Here is a 22186-nt window from a genome sequence, read left to right as displayed (position 1 = left end):
ATTTTCTAGTAGTGATATATATAAAGAATTTATCTTTATATATATTAATTTAGCTAACTCCGTCTATGTTATATTTGCGGTACATAGGAAGTTTTAAGTTCGGATAAAAAAGGAGGGTTGTGTTAAGTCTTCGACAGTCATCATAAAAACATAGTCGAATCATTATGACATGGATCAAAGACGTTATTGCGCTAAAGTTAGGTCGTTGCCCGGAAGCAACGCACTGTATGACTCGCGTACACTGTCAAATGAGCAAGATCCGCTGCATCGGTATCCGAGTGTAGTGTTAAATGAGCAAGGATTCTCACGTTTTCATGCATGGACGAGAGTAAATAAGCTAGTTCACAAAGAAAAGGTAAAGGTTGGGGCGACAAAAGGTTGAGGTTTGGGACATGGAATATAGGCACCCTAACAGGAAAATCCATGGAGGTGGTGGATACCGTGACAAGGAGAAAGATTAACATCATGTGCCTACAAGAAACAAAATGGGTTGGTGCGAAGGTTAGGGAGTTGGATACTTTTGGGTTCAAATTTTGGTATACAGGAAAGGTGAATAATAGGAATAAGGTAGGTATTATCGTGGATAAGCAGTGGAATAAGAACGTAGTGAATGTCAAGAGGGTAGGAGATCAGATTATCTCTATCAAACTTGTGGTGGAAGGGGGTATTTTTCATGTGATTAGAGCCTATGCACTGTAAGTGGGTTCGGAAGAGAAACACAAGATAATGTTTTGGGAGGATCTCGAGAATTTGGTCTAAGACATACCTTCGAGAGATAGGATTTTCTTAGGAGGAAATTTAAACGGCCATGTTGAAAGAGATGCGACTGGGTATGGAAGGTATTCATGGAGGCCCACTACAAAAAATTCTGGTAAAAACAACGGTTTTTTTTGTATTTACGGCAGTTTGAACCGCCATTATTACTAATAATGGCAGTTTCGTAAAGCGACGTAATTCTTGGTGCCATTCTGGTTATTACGGCAGTTTTCTGAAAACCGCCAAAATTTTCTGGGTTAAAACGGCGGTTTTTGAATAGGTTAAAATGGCAGCTCGAACCGCTGTTATTTCTATGATTAAAATGGCAGTTCTTGGATAGGTTAAAATGGCAGTTTGAACCGCCATTATTACCCTGATAGAGTGGCATTTTTGTTGGTTAAAATGGCGGTCCAAACTGCCATTATTTCCAGGGTTAAAATGACAATTTTTGGATAGGTTAAAACGGCGGTTTGAACTGCCATTATTACCCTGACAGAGTGGCGTTTTGGTTAGTTCAAACGACATTTTTGAACTGCCATTTTTACCCTGACGGTAGCGTTTTGGTTGGTTAAAATTGCATTTTTGAACCGCCGTTTTACTCTGACAGTGACATTTTTTATCGTTTAAAAAAAATAATTTTTACCATCATTTTTATCGCGTTAAATAAATAATTGTGATTAAAATTTCACCATAGCAAAAAATCATAATCCATAAATGAAATATTATATAACTCATAAATAAAATATTAATATAATATATAATTTTTTATTATCGAAAATCAAAAGTAATAACTCCTATACAAAATCTTATCTTACTAACCTTACCAAAATACAAGCATTGCAATAAACACTAATCAGTCAAATCTACCATCCAGTTCCTTAAACTATGTGAACATGCAGCATAAAACAATAATAATAAAACATTAAAAATTTCACATAATATAGAAAATCGAGCAACTATATAAAAAATCAAGCAACTTATTCTTACAGCAACGGTGAGAAGGAGCCATCGACGGCGACAACGAGCTCGGGGGCAGAAGGAGTAGTTGGCAAAGCAATGTAGCAGACCGGTGAGATTTGAGATCTGAGATCTGAGAAGAATATCTGAGAAGAAGATCTGAGACCAATTGGCGACAACGAGGTTGTGGGGTTCTAAGATCTGAGATGCGAAAGAATATCTGAGATCTAGGAAGAAGATCTGAGACCAGTTGGCGACAACGAGGCTGTGGCGTTCTGAGATCTGAGATGCAAAAGAAGATCTGAGATCTGAGGAGAAGACTATGGGATGAGAGCGAGCCGTCTGTTTCAATAAGCTAGGGTTATTGTAATTTTTCCTTTTATATACGTGTGATAATGGCGGTTTAAGACCGCCCTAATCACCAGAACAGCCACCAAATACAAAGTCAATTATGACAACAACAAAAAATGCCATAATATCCAGACATTACGGCGATTCTTTAAAATCGTCATAATATTAATGCCATTTTAAACCTTTTTTTGTAGCGGCAATGGTTTTGGAGTGGTCAATACCGAGAGTAAAATTATTTTGGACTTTTTCTCAACTTTTGATCTCCTTATCGCAAATACATGTTTTAAAAAGAGAGATGAACATCTTATAACCTATAAGAGTGGCATGACAAGCTCTTAAATCAACTTCTTCTTGTTGAGGAGAGTTGACCGAAAATTTTACATTAATTGTAAAATTATTACGGGAAAGAGTTTAACAACACAATATAGGATACTTGTCATAGATTTTCGAATTAAGCAAAAATTGAGGAAAATACATCATACAAAAAACTTAAAGACGAGGTGGTGGCGGATGAAAGGTGAATAATAATGAAGCTTCCTAAGACGGGTAGAAGAAAAGGCAAAGTGGGATGGGAACAGAATCGCGGAGGAGATGTGGAGAGAGATGGCAGAAGTTATTAGAAAAATAGCAAAAAAAAAATTTGGTGAATCTAGAGGGATATGACCAAGAGACAAGGAGTCCTGGTAGTGGAATGTGAGGGTACAAGAAAAGATAAAGGTAAAAAGGGTGTGCTTTAAAGAGTGATTTTTGTGTTGCAATATAGATAATTGGGAAAAATATAAGGCGGCTAAGAAAGAAACAAAAGTGGCTATAAGCGAAGTAAGAACAAGAGCATATGAGGGTCTCTACTAGTCCTTAGGTACGAAAGAAGGAGAAAAAGGTATATATAAAATCACAAAGAGCCATGAAAGAAGAACGAGAGTATTGAATCAAGTTAAGTGCATAAAGAATAAATACGGAGAGGTGTTGGCTCAAGAGGAGAAGATTAATGGAAGGTGGAAGAGCTACTTCTAGGAGTTATTTAATGAAGGACAGAAGACCCTTCCGAACCTTAGTCGGTTATACACGAGAGAATAAGATCAAAACTTTGACTACTTTCAAAGGATTCGAGACTTCAAAGTAAAAAAGGCTCTAAAGTAGATGAAAAATAGCAGGGCAGTAAAACCTGATAATATCCCGATTAAATTTGGAAAAGGTCTTGGTGAGAAAGGCGTCAATTGGTTAACCAAGCTTTTTAATGAGATTTTAAGGTATAAGAAGATGTCAGATGAGTGGAGAAAGAGCACCTTGGTACCTATCTACAAGAATAAAAGGGATATACAAAGTTGCGGAAATTATAGAGGGATTAAGCTTATGAGACATACCATGAAGTTATGGGAAAGGGTGATAGAACAGAGACTGAGACAAGAAATACAAGTAACAGAGAACCAATTTGGTTTTATGTCAGACAGATCCATCATTGAAGCGATATACCTGTTAAGAAGGATGATGGAGAGGTATCATAGTAATAAAAAGGATCTACATATGGTGTTTATTGATTTAGAAAAAGCATACAATAGGGTGCCAAGAGAGGTCTTATGGAAGGTTTTAGAAAAGAAGAAAAATGATCGCATATATTTGTGCCATTAAAGAGATGTATGATGGGACTATAACTAGTGTGAAGACTCAAGGTGGTGTGACAGTGAAATTTTCTATTGGTATAGGATTACACCAGGGATTATCCTTAAATCTATACATTTTCACATTAGTCTTAAAAGTACTTACAAAGCATATCCAAGAGCATGTACTACGGTGCATGCTTTTTGCCGATGATATCATTTTTATGAAAAAGTCAAGGGAAGACCTAAATAAGAAGTTGGAGTTATGGAGAGAAGCTTTAGAAGTGTATGGTCTGTGCATAAGCTGTAGTAAGTAGAGGTGGCAAACGGGCCTAAACCCGCCGGACCGGCCTGCGTAACCCGTCAAAAAAGGTGGGCTGGGCTGGAAAATCGGGACCGCCAAATCGCAAAAGCCCGCCTAACCCGCACCGCTTAAATCGCGAGGTTTGGCGGGGCAGGGCGGGCTTCCCCGCCGGGCTAAGGTTTTTTTTAGTGAGGGGGTATTTTCGCAATTTTTTGCTAAAACCTAACTTCCCCCAACCTAACTTACAAGAGTATGAAGATAAAAATTGAGTGTTTTGAATTATGTTTATGTTATTTTGGAGACAATATTTATAATTATGTTTTGGATTATGTTTATTTTGCTTTGGAGATAATATTTATACTTATATTTTGAATAAAAATTTGGTTTATAATTATATTTATTAGATATTTATAATTACAAAGACTTTAATGTTTTAATATAAAAAATATAATTTTTTATTCCATTAGAAATTATAAATTTATTAATATGATTGTGAAATTATATATATTACTTAGTAGTTAATAGTAAAAAAAAAGGAGCTTTGGCGGGCTTAGCCCGCTAGCCCGCCAGCCCGCCAGCCCGCAGTTAGGCGGGGCGGGCTAGGATTCTAAGACCGCCTCACTAGGCGGGGCGAGGCGGGCCAGCCCGCCAAAGGGCGCGCTTCTGGCGGGGCGGGACGGACTTCCTCGCTTGCCATCCCTAGTAGTAAGACAGAATATATGGAATGTAAGTTTGGCCTGCAAAGGAAAAACCCTAATATAGAGGTGAAGATTGGAAATAATATTTTATAAAAAGTTAAGAGTTTTAAGTATCTTGGGTGCATCATACAGGATAATGGAGAGATTGAATAGGATGTAAATCATAGGATCCAAGTAAATTGGTCAAAATGGTGGAGTGTGTCTGGTTTTATATGTGACAAAAAGTGCCTTTAAAACCTAAAGGTAAATTCTATCGTACTGTTATCAGATCGGCTATGCTTTATGGTATAAAGTGTTGGATAGGCAAAGGGGAGCACAAACATAAGCTAAGTGTGGCAGAGAGATGAAGATGTTGAGATAAATGAGTGGTGGTCATACGCGATTAGATAGAATTAATAAAGAATGAAGATATAAAAGAGAGAGTTAGAGTATTATCTATTGTGAAAAAAATGGTAGAGTCACGTCTCAAGTGATTTGGACATGTGAGAAGAAGATTGACAGAACACCCAATCAGGAGGATGGATGAGATGGAAGATGGATAATGGGTAAAAGGTAGAGAAAGACCTAAAAAGACCATTCATAAAGTGGTCAAACAAAATTTATATATAAACGGTCTCTTTATAAATATGATACATGATAGAACTCAATAGTATCATTTGATTCATGTAACTGATCCCACATAGTAAAACAATACTTTGTTGTTGTTGTATATATTAATTTAGTTATGCAATTGATTTTGTTTATGCTAAAACCGTGCCAATCACTATTCTAAAAATTTCTTATAATCAAAGAACCGATCCAACAAATTAAAAAATTATATAAGATTAAATGGACAAAATCCTCAAATCACTCCTCACCTCAAATATATATCTCTCACACACATGTATAAGATATGGTGAATTCTATGGTGTAGAAAGGAAATTGTTTCTACATGTGTAGAATGATAGGTGTCAATGCATTAGTAGTTTATGTTGATGGTTTTTGGATGGGAAAGAATTAATTAGAGTACACAATTATTGATTCATTGGACCCAAAAAAAAAAGAGAGTGTGTGACATTATATCTATGTCATAGAGACAACTTATTAGGTTTTTTTATTTTAATAAATTAAATAAAAATTTTATTTATTAAAATAAATAATTTAAAAAATTATTACCATGTAGACGAGATATATGTATTTATAAATATAAAAATATATTTTATAAAAATAATAAAAATATTAATAATTTAAATTAGACAAAACTTTTAAAAATATAACATTTCAATTAATATGGAAGGTGGACGATCTTAACCATACTACTTCCATTCACCGGCGTTTTTTATTAGAATTTACACTAAATCAATTCAAATATTAACAAGGCGGGATTCGAATCCCCAACACTTGCTTAAACAAACTAGTGAGCTAACCACTAGACAAAGTTTATTAATTAGTTAGTTAAAACCGCCTATTTCTTCTATTATTTTGAAACTGCTCATCTTTTCTATTATTTGAAACTGCTTATCTTTCTTATTATTTGAAATATTCTATTTTTAAGAGTTTGATTTAATTTAAATTATTAATATTTTTTATTATTTTCAAAAATTATATTTTTATATTTACAAATACATATATCTCGTTTACAGTAAGGAGATATATGAAAATTGAAAAAATACACATATCTCGATACGGATAAAATTATCTCGTTTACAGTATAAAAATATAAGAGATGCTGATGTATTTTCCTAATAATTTTTAAAATTATTTATTTCAGAAAATAAAATATTTATTTAATTTATTAAAATAAAAAATTTCCACATATTATTTGATTTATTGTTAATAAATATGTATATCACTAATCAAATTAGAATTAAGTCCATTAGATGAAAAAAATTTTGAAAAAAAAATAATATTTTTTAATATTAACCAAAATATTTTTCATAGAATTTAAAAAAGAAAAAGATTTGGAGACTAACTTACTTTCACTCTTAAAATTATTATTATTAAAAACGAAAGAATGTATAATTTAAGTAATAGGTAATTACTATTCATTTACTGTGGTTAACAAATTTAATTTGTTTTTATAATTATATGTCCTAAATATATTACTAATTATTTTTATATTTTTAATATTTTACATGTTTTAATTTATAAATTGAATTGATAATTTACTATTATTAAAGGTATCCCATTTTTTTAGAAGAAAATATTTAACTTTGAACAAAAGATTAAATTAGAACGATATAAAATGTTTTAGACAAAAATAAAATATTTTAAACATTAAGGATAAAATTAGAATTTAGTTCAAATATTATGGACCAAACAATATTTTTTCAATTGTAAATTGTTATTTATTTTCAAATATTTAATAATAGGGTAAAATATACTTTTGTCCTTAATGTTTTCAATTCATTCAATTACAATTGAAAAAATATTTTACTTTTGTCTAAAATATTTTATATCGTTCTAATTTAGTCTTTTGTTCAAAGTTAAATATTTTCTTCTAAAAAAATGGGATACCTTTAATTATAGTAAATTATCAATTCAATTTATAAATTAAAACATGTAAAATATTAAAAATAAAAAATAATTAGTAATATATTTAGGACATATAATTATAAAAACAAATTAAATTTGTTAACCACGGTAAATGAATAGTAATTACCTATTACTTAAATTATACATTCTTTCGTTTTTAATAGTAATAATTGTAAGAGTGAAAGTAAGTTAGTTTCCAGATCTTTTTCTTTTTTAAATTCTATAAAAAATATTTTGGTTAATATTAAAAAATATTTTTTTTTCAAAATTTTTTTCATCTAATGGACTTAATTCTAATTTGATTAGTGATACACATATTTATTAACAATAAATCAAATAATATGTGGGAATTTTTTATTTTAATAAATTAAATAAATGTTTTATTTTTTGAAATAAATAATTTTAAAAATTATTAGGAAAATACATCAGCATCTCTTATCTTATTTATACTGTAAACGAGATAATTTTATCCGTATCGAGATATGTATATTTTTTAATTTTCATATATCTCTTTATCGTAAATATATCCTTATTGTAAACGAGATATGTATATTTGTAAATATAAAAATATTTTTTGAAAATAATAAAAAATATTAATAATTTAAATTAAATCAAACTCTTAAAAATAGAATATTTCAAATAATAAGAAAGATAAGCAGTTTCAAATAATAGAAAAGATGAGCAGTTTCAAAATAATAGAAGAAATAGGCGGTTTTAACTAACTAATTAATGAACTTGGTCTAGTGGTTAGCTCACTAGTTTGCTTAAGCAAGTGTTGGGGATTCGAATCCAGCCTTATTATTATTTGAATTGATTTAGTGTAAATTCTAATAAAAAACGCCGGTGGATGGAAGTAGTACGGTTAAGATCGTCCACCTTCCATATTAATTGAAATGTTCTATTTTTATGAGTTTGGTCTAATTTAAATTATTAATAATTTTATTATTTTTATAAAATATATTTTTATATTTATAAATACATATATCTCGTCTACATGGTAATAATTTTTTAAATTATTTATTTTAATAAATAAAATATTTATTTAATTTATTAAAATAAAAAAATCTAATAAATTGTCTCTATGACACATATATAATGTCACACACTCTCTTTTTTTTGTGGGTCCAATGAATCAACAATTGTGTGCTCTAATTAATTCTTTCCCATCCAAGAGCCATCAACATAAACTACTAATGCATTGACACCTATCATTCTACACATGTAGAAACAATTTCCTTTCTACACCATAGAATCCACCATAAGATATATATAGCTATAAACATATGGGGCTTTTGTCCAAGCATGGTCTCTTACTTCCGCATGAAGTTTTTTTCTCCATATTCCCCAAACAAATAATACCATATACCCACAACTTGGAGAATTTTGAAGCATCAAAGAGAAAAAGAAAATGATCAAAGCAACCAAGCATATGTCATATGGTCTACGCATAATCATAACGGAGAAGAAAATAATATTTAAAATAAAGCAAATTTTATTTTTCTCTTCTAGGGTACAAGCCAAAAGAAGAATTTTTTGGGCTTCCTTTTGATTATATTTAATACATATTTATTTGTTTAACGAATACATGTTTGTGTATAGTATATATACGTCAATGTTTTCCTTTTCAAAGTTATCGTGATTATGGGTCAAAATTTATTTTTGCCTTTAATTTTTGTAACTCCTTTTCCTTTTTTCTGATTGGGGCCTCACTAACAAAGTTGTCTCATCTACTTTGAGGAGGATCAAAAGTACCTCAAATAAGCCCCTCTTAGAGTGGTCCATTATTTTTATATATATTTTTAAAGGATCATTTATTTTGTTCCTACCCCAAGGCATTGTAATCATTTCATTGAAAAACAAATATAATTCACAAAACATGCAGATATCATATTTTTGTGGATTATGACGTTCAAGCATTACCTTTTTTATCACATTCTGATTGGCTTCATATCTAAAGGAATCATAATAATTAAGGTAAAGTTATTGTTTAATTGGTCATCATTTTTTTATTGTATTTTATATATAGAGAGAGTTCAAAATACAACATAATTATTAAATTGTGAATGTTAAACTAGCCTAGGCTTTGTCCATTTCTGGTTTCATATTTTATATTTTATTTAATTTTCGTGTCTTTGATACATGTTATATTGAGTTTTAGGGTGTTAATGCATAATTATTTATATGTTTCTATCTGATAGTTTAGATTTTTAGAATAAATAATTTTATAATATGATATTAGAATATTTATAATTAAAAAATCTAATATTTATTTCTTATTTTCTAAAAAAATAATTTAAGATAACACAAATAAAAGAAAAAAAATATGCAAAGATTTACTCAAATCCCAAAAAAAAAAAAACACAACAACGATAAAAAAAAAATCTTGCGTAAAGGTGCATAAATGATTTCATGATATGGGTATATATCTATCAATTTGAATATTAGCATTCACTTACATGTATTATTTCATTAAAGGATTAGATTAAGACTTAATTAGTAAATTAATCTCTCAAACATATAGACACACGTAAATACACCAGTTTAGTATTGGGAAAGTTTATAACATCAACTTTGTCCCTAGCCAATATATATATTTTACATATTATTTTAGTTTTTTTTAATATAACTTTAATTTAATTACAAATATATATACATCACAGTCCTTTTTTTTGTTTTTATCAAAGACAGAGAAATTTAAATCCGTAATCTTTTAGATAAGTATAAGGAGATTATATCATTTGAGTTATAATTCATTGACATACATCATAATTATTTAGTCATTATTATAAAGTATTAAAGAATATCTATTTTTTATGTTATTTTTTTTCTACAATTTTATCTGTTTGTTAATATTTAAATTTGTTTTTGTCCTGATTTTTGGATATTATATTTATTTTTTTATTAAATAAAATACTACTATTATTTAAAAAAATATTAAAAAATATCATGCATTTTTTATGAACTAATTAAATTGAAAAATTTTAGAGTTTGAATTGACGTCATAAGTCTTTCGATGACTAAAATGACTCATATTAGTTTCACTTTTTGAGGAATAAATTGTTAATTTATTTTTAAATTATTTAGTTGGTCGTTCTCTAAATCTTTTCTGGTAAATTAAAAAAAATTAAATAGGTTCGTATATTTAAAAAATTTGTAATTAAAACTCTAAATTATAATAGCTAGTATGAATATATAATTGAGTCCCTAACCACACATTCATCAAGTCTCCAATGCATAGATCTAATCAAGGACAGACCTAGGTAAAATAAAGGGGAAATATTTGTCCTCACTAAAAATGTGGAAACAAATCAATAAGTACATATAGATCAATATATTTTGTTGTGATTATTATATTATCTTTGTCTCTATTAAAATTTATAATAAAAGAAATTTTATTATTAATTATTAAATTTAATATGAAACAATATTTATCTTATTATAAGTATCAAAACTAAAATTAAATAAATAAACAAATTTAACATTAATAAATATTGATTATATATTTTTTAAAACTAACCAAATAATTAATTACTAAGCTAAAATTTAATTTTCTAAACATAAGTGAAATTAGTAGTTTTTTTTTAAATTAGTTAAGATAAAAAAATTATTATTTATTTATTAATTAATATTCTTTAAATTGGCAATATATCAAAATAATTAAATTTAAAAATATATATAATATAATATTTAGTTATTTTAAAATTAAAAAAAACAATTTTAATTAATTTTTTATTATTTTAAATTAATATGCTTTTTAATTTTTATATATAGGTATAGTTTTTTTGGGGTACTTATATATATGATTTTAGTTTTAAAATATAAATAGGTAATTTTTTAGCAAAATTTATTTTAATATATTTTTATCCCCATAACTAAAATTTTTTGGATTTGTCACTGGATCTCATTTACATATATACATTGCTCTTCTCCAAATCTTAAAACTACTAGGATTTTCAATTTCAAAAATTCATTAAATTTCATTTTTTATAAGACTTTAAGAGTCTGTATAGATGGTTAATGAGTTATAACTCAAATGACATAGTCTCTCCTTACTCTTCTAAAAAGTCGCGAGTTCGCGATCGAGTCTTTCTATCTTTGGATAAAAAAAAAGTGTGTATAAATGACATATTCTAGAAAAGTAATGTAATATTTTGAGAAAATTTAAAATTTTATCCTTAAAAATATTATGTTTCAATATTTAGCTGAATTTTTTTTCAAATTTTGATAAATTTTAAAAAGAGTTTCAACTACTAATAAAAATATGGAATTTCAATTTCCACATATATAAAGAAGAAATTTCAATTTCTTCTCTTCATCTCACTTAGCTTTCACAATGCATTGCGTTATATGCATCGATCAACATTTAAAATTAAGAAATAATAAAATTAACTATATATACAATAGTTAGAAATATAATGATTCATATGTTTTTTCTTAGGATTTGGATCTTCTAAAGTTTAAATTTTACTTTAGAGAGTAAAGTGTGATTTCTCATCATTAATTTTATAAGTGGGACAAAAAATAAATATGAAAGAAAAACTATTCAAGAGTAGAAGATCATATTTTACTTTTTAAAGTGAAATTCAAACTTTAGAATATTCAAATCCTTTTTCTTATGCGTTTAAATTTTTGAGAGAAATAGTTTCATGACAAAAATGAAGTATTAAACGATATCTTGTAGAACATTTAGAAGGAAAAAAAATTAAAATTAAATTAATTGGTTGCAAAGAAAGGACAAAGGTAGTGATGATCATAGGAAAAGAAGGATGAAGGGTCAAGTCTTATTGGAATTTATTCGGAGGGGCAATCGCGTCATTCTACGCATAAATAGAAACGGTCTCAACATACCGCCGCAAATTAAGGCATACAATTTTCTCCAACCTTGATGAAATATATCTGCATCTATTTTGAGTCCATGTCCATGGAGGCTGGACCTGAGTTTGACTTTAAAGCTTATATTTTCCTTTTCCTATATAATTAAATTCAACTGTAAAGTTTTTCTTATCAATAAACTATTTATTTATCTTTATCTTTGAAAATATTGAATAGATTTAGGACTTTCCTAACTTCAAATGGTGACGGTCTTGACTTAGGTCTTTCATGTGGGAGGGAAAAAAAAATTCTAATTCAATGAGTCTGATGTGGTTATTTGTCCTGATTCATGGAATTATCAACATAAGTGTTTATCATCCCGAATTTGACTAATTTGTTTTTTTATTTAAAGATAAAGAGATTTGAATTCGCAACATCTTAGGTGATTAATTTATTTAAATAATGTATATCTCATAAAAAAATAAGAATATTTTAAAAATAATTTTTGTTACAAAAATTGATCTTATAGCTCCAAGTTCAATCATAAAAAAATAAAATTTAATGTGAAAGCATACCTAAATTTATGAAAATAATTGAAGAGTTGGTGATCCAAATATTAATTTACAATGACCGCATTTTGATTGATAGTGGTTCCTAAATTTTTTTAATTAAAGTCACCTTAGTTATTATATATTTATATTTGGATATGGCTCTAATTAAACTTTAAAACTCAAATAAAATAGAATGTATAATTTATTTTTATTAGGTCCAAATCAAAATAATAATGAATTATTCTATTTAACATTTAAATAATAAATAAAATCGTTTATATATGATTAAATCATATATAAAATAGCTAATGTAATTATAATTAATTATATATATGTATTAGTCTACAAAATAAATTTAGAATTATAATTTTTTAACATCTTTTATTAGAATATATTTAGAATATTATATATATAATATCTAAGTATATTTTGAACTAATATTATGCTTTTTAGTTTAATATTAAATTAACTTCATCATTATAATTATATTATATTCTTAGCCTATATATAAATAAGCAACTCCCATCAAAACATTCATCATAACACATATAACACAACAATAACAAAGTTTATTAACAAGTTATTATCATGAACTCTAACATCTTTAATTAAAAAACAACTATACATTATCTTAACATTTTAATTTATGTTACTAAGAATGTTGTAGTTATAATGTATAAGCATTAATAACTAATAAGGATAACCATCTAATTTAAACTTTAAATAACATAGATATATATTTAAAAGAATGTATATACTTTGATCATCAGATAATTATAAAAAAATAGAGAAATAAATAAAGAAAATTAGGAAAAAGAGATGGTGATTCGAGCCAAGGGAGACAGAGCTGTCCCTACTGTATTGAAATATGAATGCAAAAGAAGAATATCACATATGGTAACATATTCTTGCGTGTTGCCTTGTTTGGTCTCCTTTACATATGGTCATGGCACACTATATCATGCTATGCTTCCACAACTATCTGCCAACCCTCTTTCTTTATTTATATTAATTCACCAAATAAACACTAATTATTTTTAATTAACCTAAGATTCTTGGGATTACAACCTGTTCATATATATAGTGCATCACAATTAATTAATTATCTATGATATAAATATGGAATATGATACAATATAAAACATCTGAACACACAAATTTTAAAATTTTATATGATACAAAAATGTAGTATATATATAAAATATAAATATAAAATAACTTTTTAATTATTTTTAATATTTTTTTAATTATATAAAATATTTTAAATATTTTTTAATAAATAATAATATATTATTTTTAAATTTATTTTAAGAATTTATATTAAAAATAAGATTAGATACGCTGACACGTGATAGTATTTAGGTGTATCCGAACATATATAAAAAATAATTTTTTATTTTTAATTAAGACACAGTTAAATACAATAAACACGTATATAAGACGGGTATCGATAAATAATGTCGTGTCTGAAATGTGTCTAACGTACAAATACGATAACTCAACTAAGTATTTATACTTTATAGTTAATTATAATGTCTAAGATTGTAGACTACTTTTCCTATACACCTAATTGATTACACATATATATGTATAAATTATTCTAAAGTGATGATATATAATATATAAAGGTGCATGTAGATGCATGGTTTATAGAATACATACCCTACGTACTTTATAATAATATTTAGGCAGCTTATTTAATTTGGAAGAAGGAGTTAAGTAGGTTTGATTAGATTGTATGTAGTACGTAGATGATATATTATTCTTGAATGAAAATGATGGTAAGTGATGATGATGAATGTGGATCGCACGTATGTGTGTAATGAGAATGCAGGGCATATTGGGGATATGGGGGTGGTTTTGGGATGGTGACTTACCATAAAAGCACAAATGCCACACAAAATAAAGATGATGTTGAGAGATACAAAAACATACCCTCTTTTAGAGAGAGAAAGAAAGAAATGTGAAATGTGAAGTGGTAGGGTTATTGGTCTCCACATACAACAAATTAAAGGGTGGGGATATTGATTGTCAATAAATGCTTTTCTTACAGTAACTTAGCTTGCTCTCTCTTCAATTCTTAATTACGTACATACATACCCCACACATGCCCATCAACAAACTTTTCAATTATTCTATTAAACAAAAGTACACCAATATCGTACTAATTTCTCCCTTTTTAAATCAATTTGAATTAGTGGAATAATTAATTCAATTATTTGTTTAATTAATAAATATTAAAATTTAAATTTTAAATTATGTATATAATAATTCATTAATTAATAATATTCTTTTAGATAAAATTTAAATTTATAACGAATTAATTTTTATTTATTAAATTAAAAAATATCATAAAAAGATAAATGGTATAGTATCTAATTTTTATTTAATTTATTTTTTATTGTTAATTTTAAATATTTAAAATTATTTACTTTTATCTTTTTGAATTAAATATTATTTTTTTTTGACAAATTAAACACCACTTTTTAAATATAGTAACAATTACAGTATAAAAACCAAAAAAGAAAAAAAATTCACATGTCATTTATATTAAGAATAAATATAAGAAAAATAATTTTTAATTACTCAATATGAATCAAATTTTTATTTTTGTCTCCAACGTTTGGGATAAATTTTAAAATTGTCCTTAACGTTTCAATCGTCCTATTTAAGTTCCTAACGTTTTAAAATTAACTCAATGTTGTCCTGCCGTTAGGGATCCGTCAACAAAATTGACGGCGGGACAAAATTGAGACTATTTTGAAACTTTAGGAACTTAAATAGAACGAAAACGTTGCGGACAAAAACGATACATAAAAATAAATTTAAATTTTATTCTTCGATAATATCAATTTTTAACTGTACATAGTATTCAATTATTTTTTAATCACATCTAAATAAATTATACTTAATCACATTATTTTTATTCTAAATAAATAAATTTTTTTTATAATTTTACTCTTAAAGATTTTTAGTTATCATAAAATGTTTTTAAAATGTCTAGTATATAAACTTGCAGAAAAGACAAAAATAATATATATACAAGAAAATATAAATTATACCCTTTATCTCTAATGTATCAAAATCCTTTAAAATTATAAAAAAATAAATTTATTTAAAATGAAAGTAATGTGATTAAGTGTAATTTATTTAGATGTGAGTAAAAAATAATTGAATACTATGTACAGTAAAAAATTAATATTAATTGAAAGATAAAATTAAATTAAAATTTATTTTTATGTATCATTTTTGTCCCCAATTTTTTCGTCCTATTTAAGTCCCTAACATTTCAAAATCGTATCAATTTTGTCCCGTTATCAATTTTGATAACAGATCCCTAACAGCAGGACAACATTGAGTCAATTTTGAAACGTTAGCGACTTAAATAGGACGATTAAAACGTTAAGGACAATTTTGAGACTAACCCCAAACATTAGGGACAAAAACGATACTTTACTTTATTATAAAATTATTTTTTTAATTTTGTTTTGCATAAAATTTAGGATTAAATTAAGATTTAGAAGAGTTTACTATTTAAAATTTATAATTTTAAAATATTAACTGAAAAAAAGTCATAAATCTACTTAAATGCTAGGTCTAATTTTATCAAATTTATATCAAATATTAACATATATATATCGCTAGAATTTTGGTCATATAAAATAGTAACACACATATCACTCATTTATTATTTGGATAGATCTGAATTTTACAAGTAGATTAGATGCACAGTATATATAATGTAGTCAAAATAAATAACAGCAGTGCTGAAAGGTCGTATCCTAAGGGCGTGTTTGTGTGTGCATACTGTAGGGGGCATCACTATATATGTTGGCAGTCACCCCAACCAAACACAACCTTGGGCTCCACACACTCTCATTATCCTTCATACATATACATGTACATCAAAAATATTATTTATGTATCAAAATTAAGTACTATATATTTGTATATAAATATATATTATTTAATTTATTTTTATTATATATTTTATATTAATAATTAATTTTAATAAATAATTTTAATATACAGTTAAAATGATTGCATATACATGTATACCTTTTTTGCAGACATCTTTCACATACACTATTTGGGGACCGGTTTCATTATATCAACATATGTGAATGTGAGTGATATCATTACCCATCCTACATACCTTTGTTCTGTATGACTTTTTCCTACACATATCTTTTTTCTTTCTTTTTAACAATTACTTGTTTCATTTATTACAATATTGTTAAATAATTATTTCTATTAAAACTAGTACTTTCAATGATTTTGTGAATACTATATATGTTCAATGATGCATGAATTTATTAGGCTTTTAATAAAAAGAAAAACACCAATTAGTATTAATTCAAATGTAATATAAATATAAATAAGAGAAAAATATTGAATATCCAACATTTTTTCATTATGATGATATGATTTTAAATATTTTATTTTAATTCTTTATTTATTTATGAAAAAGCTAGTGATATCATTTAATTTGGAATTTTCCAATGAAAGAAAGCAAAGATGTATCTGAAAATGGTATAGGTTCCTTCTATCAAGAAACACATCCTTAGCTTCTCCACTATGACACTATCCAAAGCAAATATATAAAAGAGAATAAGGGATCGTATGAGCAAAAAGCTGACGTGTGTGTGTGTATATATATATATATATATAATCAAAAAGCCAATATTTATATCCAAATCACCCTTACAATTAATCATATACTATAAAAAAATTCAAATATTTTTAAAATATTAATATCTTAGTATTTTTAATTTTTTATTTTAATTAATATATTATATATACTTCTTTCCCATATCCATTCTTTTTTCTTTTCTTTGGCATATAAAATTTAGAAACTTTGACATTGATCCTCTAAATAAAAGTTAAAACATATACTAAAAGGGATCATGTTGACAAGAGAATTTACTTTTACTATGTCAACTTAATTTTCTAAATATATATTATTAAGAGCAAGAGTTAATTATTTGTAACATTTTGGTTAATCAATAGCATGCATCATATTAAGGATTATGCAGTTTTTTTTTTTTTCTTTCTTTTTTCTCCCCAAAGAGTAGACTTTTCACTTTCCAGCAACAATTCAAACCTAAGTGTTGATGGCATTTGGAAATTAAAGTTTATTTGCTACTACAATCACCACTTTATCTGAATGTGTCTTTTGACGGTTTCATCCACTCATATTTTGACACATTTAACTGGTGAATACGTACCATGAGGATCTTCAGGGAAGAAAGCCGAGTAGTTATCATTTATCAATGCCAATAAAATCTAATGTCATTGCCCCACACCTATCTATTTCATCTCCATGCACATGCATATCCATATCCATATATTCATACAATTCTGGATTTTTAGTTTATTTCAAAGACCCAAAATAAAAAAGTTTCATGAATCATGACCCTTTTAATTTTTCCGTTGGGAAACAGGATAATAATAAATCTCATGAATAGTAGTATTGTTCAGGTAATAATGAACATACACACAAAATTGTTATTATTATAAATTTAATTTTACACGTTCCTTTAATCACATCTGCTTGTCTTGATAAACAGTCACACCGTCAATGTAAAAAATAATTATTTATAATTGGATATACGTGTAAAATTATTTTGTACAATAACAATATATCAAAATTAAATTTATTTTAAAAAACAAATTATAAATATTTATATATATAATATAGTTTGACACGCGATATAAATTGAAGCAACAAACATAGAGTACAAAGAGTGTACGTTGTACAACTGCTACAATAATGCACATATGTACAGGATTACTGGGATCACAGAAAGTTTGAAGTTTGGACGCACATTTAATTTGATGATAAAATATATGAATAAAATATACGGTAAACCTAGCTGTCAATCTACGGCAGAATGATGAACCCACACTATATCATCCTATGAACAAAAAACATGAAAACAAATTAATAATTCAAATATAAATAACTACTACTTAGATTGCTTTATCATATATATGATCATTAGTTTAGGCATATAATCAATTAGCTAGTGTGAGTTATGTGCTTTTGCCAAAGATAGAAATCATCATATCATGCCTTGTATAATATAATAATAATCAGCAACTTAATATATATAAGAGGAGTGTCTAGAGCCAAGAAATTAAAGGGAATGAACAAAGAAAAAAAAGAGAAGGGAGCTAGGGCCTTATATATATGACTAATTGATAATATATATGTCTGTGTGATATGTTTTTACTAAAATATTAATCTATGAAACCAAAGCATATATATGAATGATTTTATGCTTAATACTAATGAATTAACTAATGTTCCATGAGAAAGGAATAAGAAATTGGAACATTTATATATATATTAGTTCTGAAATTGGAAGGCATCATGATCATGACCATATATATAATTAATTAATAAATTAATCCCCAATAATATATGATTAATTAAGATGATTAATTCACATATATAATAAAAAGTAATTATTGGGTGGATTCATGATCTTGCTCTACTTCAGAAGCAGGATCATCATCTTCTTCAAAACCATCAATGCCATAAGCTGCATGGCCAGAGCCAAAAGCTTTAATGTGATCCTTAAGGGATCTCTTGTGCTTGAAATCAGAACCACAAATACAATACCAAAGCTTGCCACAGTTCTTCTCATGGGTTCTCCAATCACCCCTAACAGCAAAGGCCTTGCCACATTTCCTGCACATGAAAGGCTTAATCCCATGCTTCCTCTTGTAATGTGTTTGCAGTGTTCTAAAGTCCTTCAATGGCTTTGATCTTGGGTGGTCAATGTTGTTCCTACACCCTGGTGCACAACAATAGCATGGTAACCTTAACATCCCTGTTGGTTGAGTTCCCCTTAGAGATTCTGGTCCTTTTCTATATTGCGATCCATGCCCCCACATATGCATCTGGTTTTACAATTCAAAAACTACTACTTATTAATTAATTAGGATCATAAACAAAAACAAATTCAACTAACATACATGAAGAACTCAAGTAGATATATACATATGTTAGGAACAAGTTGTAATTAGTTTCTTTTCTTTTTCTAGGAATATAATTATATGTATATTGAAGGAGGTTCATTAGGATCCAAAAGAAAGAAAAAGGGAGGATATGTGTTTCGTACAAATTATAATGAGTATGTTGTTGTTTCCAAGTTTGTATCTGCAATGGAAAAAGGAGAAGGGGTGATGAGATTATTGGAGGGAATTGAAGAAGGAAGAATTGAAAGAAAGATGAGAGAGGTATACATACACACATACACATACACATACATACATACATATATAGATAGTTATGTATGTGTTTATGGATTGAGAGCAAAGGAAGGAAAGGGCTACACTATACAAAGAGAAACTATGTTGTGTTATATCTGATCTGGAAGAAGAAAAACAGTGCAAGATTTTGAGGAGAGAAGGAGAAGAAGAATAATAATAGTAATTAAGGAATGAACTGAAGTAGTGCAGAAGGTAAGGAAGCGATCCAGCCATGCAAAAAATGAAAGGTGAAATTGAAGTGAAGAAAGAGAAAAGAAAGAAATTGATGTGAAGTACCTGCATGTTGTTGTATCTGTTGAAGGTTTTGCAGCAAACAGGGCAAGAAAACTGGGTAGGACCAATCAGAATCTGAGATGGGGTTGGGATCCAGTACTGTCCCTTGTTCACCTTGTTTCCCGTAGAACCACCGCCTCCGGAATCCTCGCCTCCGCCGTGCTCCTTCTCGGAGAGCACGGATGCCATCTCAGCAGCGCTAGGGCTCGGAAGCCCTATGTGCAGTGCAACCGTGACAGTAGTAGCATCAGCAGCATCAGTAGCATCAGCATCAGCGTCGTCAGCGTCGGCGTCGTCTTCTTCGTCGAAATCCATGGAAGTGGTGCTGCAAGAAGGGTGGTGGTTGGTGTCGGGCCTTGCAGGACTGAGAGTGAGAAGCGGAAGCTCTTCCCTGAGAGGAGGGGAAGGAGGTGAAGTAGTAGATGAGGATGAATAAGAGAAAGGTGCAGAAGCAGTAGTAGTGTGATGGTGGTGGTAATAATAAGGGAAATAACGGTGGTGGTTGAATTGGAAAAAGGGCGGTGGTGCTGGTGTTGCAGGTGAGGAGAAGGAAGAAGAGGAAGAAGAAGAGGAGGAAGAAGAGAAGAAGAGATTGGAGTAAGAAGAGTTGTTGTGAGCCATGGATGGATGGATGAATAAAGAAGGAAGAAGAAAGAAAGTAAAAGGGAACAGTTGAGTGGGAATGCTTTTATAGAGAGAGAGAGAGAGAGATTGCGGTGATGATTGTGAAGAGTGTGAGAAGCGTGAACCTGGCATACCCAGCAATGAGCCATCCAACCACCACGGACTAAACGGGACAAACTGGGATATCAAAACCCACCTTTTTCATTTTCTATTCTTTTTTAAATTACATCTATGCCACACCAATTTCAATTTTTATACATGCCAACCAAATATTATTATTTTTAACTTATTTATGTCTATATTTACAAAAATTTTATATAAAAAAATATATAATTTATAGTTATATTTATTAAAATTTGTATATATAAATTGTATTTATATTTCTTAAAATATATATATAAATTAATTTAATTTATTTGTGTTAGTCAAATAATAACAAAAAATACTAAAAATTATTATCTTTTTTATATTATGTATTGAGGAGTGTTAGGGGGTAACACTTTTGTTGAATTTTGCCAAGCACTTAACTATTAAAAAGAAATTGAATGATTTTACATCATTAGATGCAATTTTATACTATTAAAAATATTATTGATGGCTATAAATTATAAAATCTACTGACCGCTAGACTTTTTACAAAAAAAATTATTTATGTTATCATAAAAATATTTAATTAATTATTTGTCTTAATCTAATAAAATTTATTTGTTAGAGATAATTTAGTATTTATGTTAGTCAAATAATAACACAAAATATTAAAAATTATTATCTTTTAAGAGTTTCTTGCTTTATACTACGTATTTACAAAAAAAAAATTAATTAATTATTTCTCTTATTCTATTTGATTATTTTTCAATAAACTATTTAATAATTATTCTGATAATAATTCGTTTATTTGTTATTTAATGTTTTGTATTAACAAAAATTTTCGTAAATAATAACTTCAGATTAATTAATATATTTTTAGAATAAGTTATTTTATGATAAATTAAATGTTTTAATTAATTAATAAAGTATAAAAATAGATAAATAAATATATATCTAATATATTATTATTAGATCAGGGTAAAGTAAGAATGGCAAATAAATTAACTTTTTTATGGATAAATTCATATGCATTTACACAATTTCTACATGCTCGCTAAGCATATTTTGTTATCGTTATCAATCATTTCAAAAACCTAACATATATTAAAAATTTTCATCCAGCCTTAGCATTTCTTTTCTCTCCTTTTTCTTCTTTTCTCTCTAAGTATTGATAAACCTCACTATCGTCATTTTCTTTCCTTTCTCTTAATTAGCTGTAATTCTATCATTTTTTTCTTTTCCTTTTTCTTTTTTTGTGATTTTCCATTTCAATACAAGATGAATTTTTTAATTAAATTAAATTTAATGTATATCTTTTGTAATTTATAATACATCGATGTTAGGCTATTTATAAATATAACTTTTCTTCCTCATAAAAAA

The 22186-nt window shown here is 27.6% G+C and overlaps 1 protein-coding gene across 1 annotated transcript; it reads right to left on the bottom strand.

The window, feature by feature from the left end:
- Positions 1-18902: 18902 nt before the first annotated feature.
- On the bottom strand, positions 18903-20722 carry LOC130936095 (zinc finger protein WIP2). The gene is made up of 2 exons (XM_057866083.1): positions 20099-20722; positions 18903-19450 (listed from the first exon to the last, which is right to left on the bottom strand). Exons 1-2 carry the CDS (start codon positions 20714-20716, stop codon positions 19013-19015), a joined length of 1056 nt encoding a protein of 351 aa, XP_057722066.1. The 5' UTR covers positions 20717-20722; the 3' UTR covers positions 18903-19012.
- Positions 20723-22186: the final 1464 nt, after the last annotated feature.

Source organism: Arachis stenosperma, chromosome 6, assembly GCF_014773155.1.
Source record: "Arachis stenosperma cultivar V10309 chromosome 6, arast.V10309.gnm1.PFL2, whole genome shotgun sequence".
Classification (NCBI taxonomy): domain Eukaryota; kingdom Viridiplantae; phylum Streptophyta; class Magnoliopsida; order Fabales; family Fabaceae; genus Arachis; species Arachis stenosperma.
The sequence above is the reverse complement of the archived record's forward strand: the minus strand, read 5'-3'. Positions and strand labels throughout refer to the sequence as shown.